A 7,698-nucleotide genomic window follows, 5' to 3' on the forward strand; every position below is an offset into this window, starting at 1 on the left:
TTTGTGCCTTGCGCCTCCTGGACGCCTACTCTCAGGTGGGAGTCCAGCTACTTCGTGAACTCAGAGCTGGTTCTTTTATTACCTCCCTGGTCGTCCCAGCTCACCCTGGGAGGACACAACCAGGGGAATGACAAGCCCTCCATTTCCCTGCGATGTTCCAGAGAAGTTCCAGGTGAGGTCTTCACCCTACACCAGCAACCACTCCCGGGCCTGGTTGGGAGGAGGCCTCTTTGGGATCGTGCCTCACGATCACGTGAGTGCATGGTTAGGACGTTACGCTGACCATGGCGCACCCACACAAGACCTGCAAAGTCCTTCCTTCAACTTTGACAAGTTTCAGCCCCATATTGTTAAAAGCAGTCACCACCAAGTAAGTAGGACTAGTTAAAATAGTATTTCAAAGAGGAACGTTCAAAGAAAAAAGAAGACAGCATCTGTAACTTGACAGCGCAGACGCGAGGCGGGCAGAGTCCCTGAGGGCTGGGGCTACCCACCACGTCCGGCGCCTTCTGGATCTGCGAGGCCAGCTGGAGAGAGTGGTTGGCCGACGAGAGCTGTTCCCTTAAGGTCTCCGCCTCTCTCTGCGCCACCTCTGCCCTCTGAAGGAAATGAAAAGGGGTGAAAAGAGAAAGTACATTCAGTTTAACAACTGACAATTATTACAAGAACATTCATCAATTCATGCCTGACTGACTATAATTGATTTTCCTAAACACTCAACCTAATAAATGCTAGAAAAAAACATAGAATGTGATGGATTTTTATTTTAAACAGTACAAGGAAGAAATAATTGAGCGATTATGACAGTAATTTAACGCTAGGAGCAAGGAATCCCCTGCTGATACTAATGCTCCGGCCCACTGAATTTCCCAGACTGAATAAATACAAGTGGAAATAGAGTCTTTTGATTCAATTTCTTTCTATTCTCATAGACCAAGAAGATTTTATTGCAGGATTACTCCTGGGAGTAATTCTCACGGGTAAACAGTGAATTAAAGACACTCTGGCCATTCTCCTCCTAAAAACATGCACAATGTTGTGGCTGCTTTCCTTCAGCAAGTATTTCCATAAACGTACCGGGTGGAAATGCCACCTCTTTTGTGAGGGCCAGGCTTATTTCAACATATTTAACTCTTCTCCCAACAAAGTTTCTGAGTGTTTCTACCAGCCAGGCTGATCTGGGCCCTAAGGTGGTAGGGTAGCACAGGACAGTGCTGGTGGCTGCAGAAAAATCAGTTGGCTCCTTCATCATTCACCTGTGATTCCTCGGCAAGGAGGCCACTACCACTGGGTTTTCCAAAACTGGACAGTGTGGAGACGCCACTCCAGTGCCTGCCATGCCAGGGGGCATCTGGACACTGAGGGACCAGGATGAGCTGCCTAGGCTAGCAGAGCTCTACCTACCTAGCTATAAAATGGAGACATTGGCCCTCTCAGAGATGTTGCAAGGATTCAAGCATGACATGCTACACACAGCTCAAGCAGAAATAAGTTTATTCATGGGGATGCCCTGGCTTTGCATTTACGACTGAGACTGTAAGATGAGCGGGGCACAGTATGCAGAAGGAGAGCTGTGTGTCACTTTCTACCAGACTCACATTCCCCTGGCAGGAGATGGAAGAGGAAGTCTGGCCAAGCAGGGCTGTTGTGTTCTGGTGTTCTGTGGTGTGATAGCTTGTATCCACTAATTGCTTAGAAAGAACTGAATAGAAACAAGAAGTTAGCTGGCCCCAGTACTGGCTGATCACTCTAGCTGCAGGAGGAGCAGGGCTTAGCAGCCTTGAGCTATCCTGTGGAGGCAGCACCAAATCTTAACCTGCCCTACATAGCACACACGGGATCTTTCTTTTTTTTTTCTTTTTTCTTTTCTTTTTTTTTTTTTTGCCATAGGGTGTTTTCACTCACTGGAGCCAGAGAGACAGTGAGAGGGAAAGTGAGAAATCGCCCCTTGGGGGATATGGCCACACTGTAATCCCTTCTCCATTCTCCTCTTGGGATTCTGGGCATGCATGCACACGTACCCAGAGTGATTTTCAGGCTGCCAGATCCAGGGTTTGAACCTTGGTTGGCCATGTGGGAGTCCAGCGCCTTAACCACCATGCCACCTGCTGGCCCCATATTAGGGTATTTCTAAGGGCAGTTACATCTACCCAGAGATGTGCTGGCGGCCGCCTGCTTTGCTTCTCAGGAGCCCTTGGAATCATGCTCAATCTACTGTAATACACTCTGTGCTCCTCCCACACATTCTGCTCCAAATGGGACCTAGAATCAGCCATCACAATGTGACCGCAAGGCTGGAATGGTGTGGGGGAGATTCTGGTTCATGCCATCCACTCTATTATTAAGGCTGCAGAAAAACTTCTTTTTCAATGAAAAGGTTTCCCTGTTTATTTCCAGATATGCCACACAGCAAGCTTTTCTGATAATCCTGTCACAGTATGCAAAATTCAGTGTTCCCTTGCTGGTCAGCTTAATCCCTGGGCACAACATTCCCATGACTGTACCAGGAATAAGGTGTATTTTGACTTATTTCCTAGTCTCTCTGAATAGGATAAACATCCCTTGCTCTGTGGAGAAGCTGTTCTAGAAGTGGCTGAGGCAGCCTTACCACCCTGATTTGTAACCTTGTCCATGGAGTGTTCCAGAAACCAGGGCTGGGCAGAGGGCTCTCCAGGAGCCTTCGGGGATCTCAGGTGGGCATTCAGTCACTCAGAGCAGAGAATGTGTCATTGAAGGCCCACGGCTCACAGAGTAAGGGAGCCAGCCGCCCCTTGATGTCATCCTCGGTTATAATTTCTCCAGAGCACCTCACTTGCATTTCTAAGTTCATGTATAAAGTCAGCCTGCGGCCTACCCCTTGGGAGTCACTGCCTTTTGTCACGTTTGGCCTGACTTGGTTACTTCTGTGCACCTTAGTAAAATTTGTCTTTTCTACCATTGTTAGAGAGCGCGTGAACTGGTCAGGGAGAGATCAGAGAGAGGAAGTATATATGGGGAATGGTCACACCATAATCCTTTTTCCTCTTATCTGCAGTTCATCAAGATCCTGGACACACATGTCACATGCCTGTTTTGTCTCTCAAGTCACCAGGCCCAGGACTTGAACCTCAGCTGGCCGTGCGGGATATAGCTTCTGATGTGCTGCGCTTCACCACTGTGTTACAGGGCTGGCCCACTGCAACTGGAGACTGATCTGATTACATATGTATTTGGGATTTACATGTGCACACCCAACACAGAGTTGAAGTGTCTCATGCAGTTAAATGTGCATAAACGGAAGAATTCAAAATAAAAACAGGCCCAAGTGCAGACAAAGGAGGGAGCACTGAGACTGACGCCCAGTGCAGCTGGATATAGCTGTTTCTGGAGTGGATAGGTAACTAATCTAGCCCACTGCTGGCAGCTGAGTAAGGCCAGTGTCGAGGGAGCACATGTTTTGGTGCTCCTATGTCTTCCTGCACACGCTTCTACCAGCAATGTTGTTTCTAGATCTGGGACCCCAGGCAAAACGCTGTGGCTGCCATGAGACACCCACCTCCCTGGGTTGATGGAAAGGTGGCCACCCTCCTCCCCTGTCTTAGCACAAGCACAGCTGCAATTCCTTGGTGTGTGCTCCGATGCGCGGCTGGGGCAGCCCTCATTACAATTTTGTGGCCGCCCACAATGAGAGTAGCGCCTTGCCCAAGCTGAGCTGCTCCCCACAGAGGCTTCTTTTGCTGACCCCGTCCTTCCCTGAAAAATGAGAGTGAGTGCTGGGAACGTGGCAGAAAGCAAAGACGAATATGTGAGTGGGTGAGACACGGCTTGCATCTGGGTGGCCAACCTGACTGCAGTGAGAGGGCAGCTGCCTGTCAAGATGGCTGAGCACTGAGGTTCCCTAAGCCAGGTGCTGGTGCCCACCGCGTGGTGAGAGTCCAGGGAACAGCTATGACCATGAAGCCCCTTGGTGTGCTCCTCAGGTCGTCATCATGCTTTCCTTGCCTTAAAATGGGAAACTTTTTAAGAAGAAATTAACAGAGGCTGCAAGCTGGTCTTCAGGTGACACTTTGTCTCCCCCCTCAGCAGTGTCCTGGAGGCAGGAAGCAGCTAGTGACACCTGTGTTGTTAGTTCTTCCTGTTGAGGGTCAAGTCAGCAAATGGAGTAGTGACTCCCCCACATGATGGTGCCAGCCAGCTGGAGAGGCACAGGCAGGATCTGCTTCTCAGGAAGGGAAGGAGGCTGTCCTACAGCCTGTACCAGTGTCACACTGGCCGCAGGGGGTATTCAGGGGAGGGCAACCTGAACGTGGGTCAGTGGAGTCACCTAGTCCTAAAGGGAGGTGCCCAGGGACGCCCTCACTCTGCCACACCCCTCGGGGGCTCCTGAAAGCACAGAAGGGAATGAATTCCCCAACCTCAGCTCCCAAGGGAGCACATCAGCATGTATGTTGACAGCTACTTTCAGACCTTAGGGTCTAAACCCTTGGACTCAGAACACATGGAGGATCATCGGGGACAAGAACGTGGAGAGGTCAGGGCACACAAAGGAGGGAGAGCCAGGGCCTTGAGGCAGCCATGGCCGGGCAGGCGGAGGTCACAGGGAAGGCTGGTAAGGCTAGCTCCAGCTCAGCTTGGTGTGGAATGTGGCTCCATGACCACGGAAAGGTGGCTGTGCTTGGGAATGCTCTAGGGAGACAAGTTTTCTTCCCCTCTGGAGCTGAGGCAGACATATGAGGAGCCCTCAGGTCTCCCTTGTAGGGAGACGACGACCCCTAGGATAGTCCTTATAAAGTGCAGCCTTTGAGGTCCCGGTTTTATAGGATGTCGGTGGGGCTCTGATACAACCTTCTGCCCTTCTTGGCTCTGAATTGTCTCTCCCGTCCTGTGTGTGGCCTTAAAGCCAGGATCAAGGAGGCTGGGGTGAGACAAGTTTCTCTAATGACAAAGCAGTTCCAACAGCTGGCAATGGGCTGAACATCCAGATTCTCAGAGAGAGGAGGTCAGAAAGGCCTCCCAAGGGCTGAAGACGAGACACTATTGCCATGTGTCCCCAACCGATTCTGCACTGGGACCCTCTGTTTGTGTTGTGGGGATGCGGTGGGTATTGATTTGGATTGCAAGCTGGAACTGTGACAGTGCACCCAGGTAAACACTGCTTGTCTCAGACTGAATCATGATTTTAGGAAAGCTGGAAGCACAAACTTCCCAGCCTCCTCCTGTCACAAAGGCTTCCACCTGTGGCCTGAGGGCTCTCGGCAGGCCTTGCATACATATCTGACCCAGCCCACATCATGACACGGAGAAACCACGGTTTGCAGACCTACGGTGTAACCTGAGTGGCAAGAATGGCCCAGGAGAAAGGGCCCTAGAAAGACAGGACACCAGCCTTCCCTTAGCACCTCCAAGGTGCCAGCATGGGGGCAGCTCCCCAATGAGACCTGCTGAGTAGGTGCTCAAAAAGATGTGCTGAATGAGCAGGGGCTTAAATGAATGGGAACTCTCACAGGGGTATGGATCATGCCCTCTCTACAGATGGGAAATGGAGGTGCTGGGAGATGTGGGTAGGAAACGGCAGATCTGGGATTCTGTTTAGTTTCCTGACTCCAAACCCAGGCATTCCTCCCTCTCAGAACACAACAACTGTGCTCAAAAAACATCACACCTTGCTGTGAGTTCCTCTGGCTCTCTGCATTTCTCTCTGCACTTGGTTCCTTCTCCTTGGCAAGGATGAATTGTGGTTTCCAGCCCTAACCTCAACCTGAAGGGTCTTCCATTAGGGCAGTCTGGCTCCATAAAAAGCAGGCAGGTTAACAGGAGGAGGACAACCCACTTAAACAACTTCCTCTTGGCCCCACTGCTGTGGCTTTGTGCCACTGGCAACTCCAATCAGAGCTGCTTTGAAAGGACGGGCACAAGGGCTGGACAAAGTTGCAGGCGGCAGACAGATCACTGCATGGAGGCCGGGCCATTCAAATGTTCCTGAATTACTGAAGCCCCTGGAAAGGGCTGCATGTACAGCTCAAAGTGCAAAGTTAACGGCTTCTTATTTACCACTAAGTCTCAAACGTCTGAGCCTTTATTGTTACCAATTAAGACAGTGAATATTAATGCAAGTGCCTTGAAGTTTAACAAACAGGTGTAAATGAGACCCATACTTAATTGACAGCTGCTGACTGTTCTTCCCCTTGGCCATAATGGAAACACAAGTGCTTTGGCAATGAAATAGAGCTTCAGGTCTCAGTAGAACATTCTGACTATAAACCTAGTGCAAAAATAATGTTATATGCCAATGAACTAGTAAATTGCTCCTCCTGGGGGCTTCCCTGATGGGAAAGGCGGCTGGTCCAGATGTTTGCTGCGTCCGCACGGCTGTGTGGCTCTCTCCATGCGTCCCTTCTCCTGACTGGCCTGCCTCCACCGCATCTCCATGGGGACAGCCTCAGCTTGGGCCTGTGTCATCTCTTCCTGTCTTGGATTTCCATCTTTCCACCTCCATTTGTTTTCCAACAGTTAGCCTGAGCGACCCCTCTAGAATGCAAATCTGATGTCTCAATACTCCCCAAGAGGCTCCCCTGCTCTCAGGATGAAGTCCCTCCTCCTCTGAGCCTGGCCAGATCCCCTCTTCATGGCCCAGTCTCCAACCTGCACGTCCAGGTTCGAGCTTTATTGGATGGCCCAGGCTGCCAGGGCTCACCACACCCTTTTCCTCCAGTCTTCCTTATGGTTACCTGCAGAGTTTTTCTCCTGGTTTAAGGCTCAGGCCAATATCATTTTCCTTGGGTTCCCTTTAATTTTTTATTTTTTTAAACATTTATTTCTTCCATGAGTGAAAGAGAGTGTGTGTGTGTGACATCCCCCCAACAGGGTCTTGATACCATGATCCACATCCACCTCTAGCCAGCCCTGGATCATGGGCATGCACACATTTGCGTTCTCAAGGTCTCAGGATGTGAACTGTGAACCTCCCCATGTGAGACAGCCTTGCAGAGTGGTGTGTTACCTCTGCACCACTGTTCAGCCACTCTGGTTTTCCTTTAGGCGTCCTCTTCTTTCTCTGTCTTTTCCCCAGGAATTATTCTTTCAACTTCCAGGGCTCAGGTATTTCCTATTTAGATATTCTGTTGTACCAGTAGGTTCACTGACATTGTCATAAAATCCTAGACTTTAGGGTCAAAGGACTCATCGAGTCATCTAGCTCAAGCCTTCTTTTTGCTCACTCCATGCCTGCTCAACTACCCTCATGCTTGGTGGGAGGTGGCCCACATCTGCCTGCATAGCCCTGGGGACAGAGAGCTCACTCCTTCACTCCTTTAAGAGTAAACATCCGTCTGAGTGGCACTTCTGCAGAACCAGTCCAAGGAGGGGCTTCTCCACAATGGGATGAAGTTTCCTCCCACTAGCCTTCATGCTCAACCATGTCCCTCAGGGGTTTCTCAGGAAAAGCCTGACCCTGTCCCCTGGCCTACCCTTGAGAACTACAAGAACAGAATTTATAAAGACTCCACTCTGAACCTTCCTTTTCCCAATCTTTTAGCATCTCAAGTTCCTGAAATTATTCCTCTTCTGCTTGGTGTCAGAGCCTTTCATCTTTTTTTCCTGCTTCCCAAAGATTAGAAATATCCTCAAATCTCCTAGTTTCTCTTGTGTTAGGCTTGCTTCCCTGTCCTGGCCATGCAGTGAATTTTAAATATGCTACAGGGAGCTGTTTTACCTACAATG

At 50.0% G+C, this 7,698-nt stretch overlaps 1 protein-coding gene across 2 annotated transcripts in view; it reads right to left on the reverse strand.

Annotated features, from left to right (window-relative positions):
• CUX1 (cut like homeobox 1) overlaps positions 1–7,698 on the reverse strand; it is a gene marked incomplete at its 5' end in the record, with an annotated part of 362,656 nt that overhangs the window by 122,112 nt on the left and 232,846 nt on the right. For both annotated transcript variants that reach the window (XM_014590579.1, XM_014590578.1), the window contains 1 exon segment: positions 495–599. In XM_014590579.1, the coding sequence (XP_014446065.1) occupies positions 495–599 (105 nt within the window).

The sequence above is a fragment of the Tupaia chinensis genome, unplaced genomic scaffold, assembly GCF_000334495.1.
Source record: "Tupaia chinensis unplaced genomic scaffold, TupChi_1.0 Scaffold000465_1, whole genome shotgun sequence".
NCBI classification, from domain to species: Eukaryota; Metazoa; Chordata; class Mammalia; order Scandentia; family Tupaiidae; genus Tupaia; species Tupaia belangeri.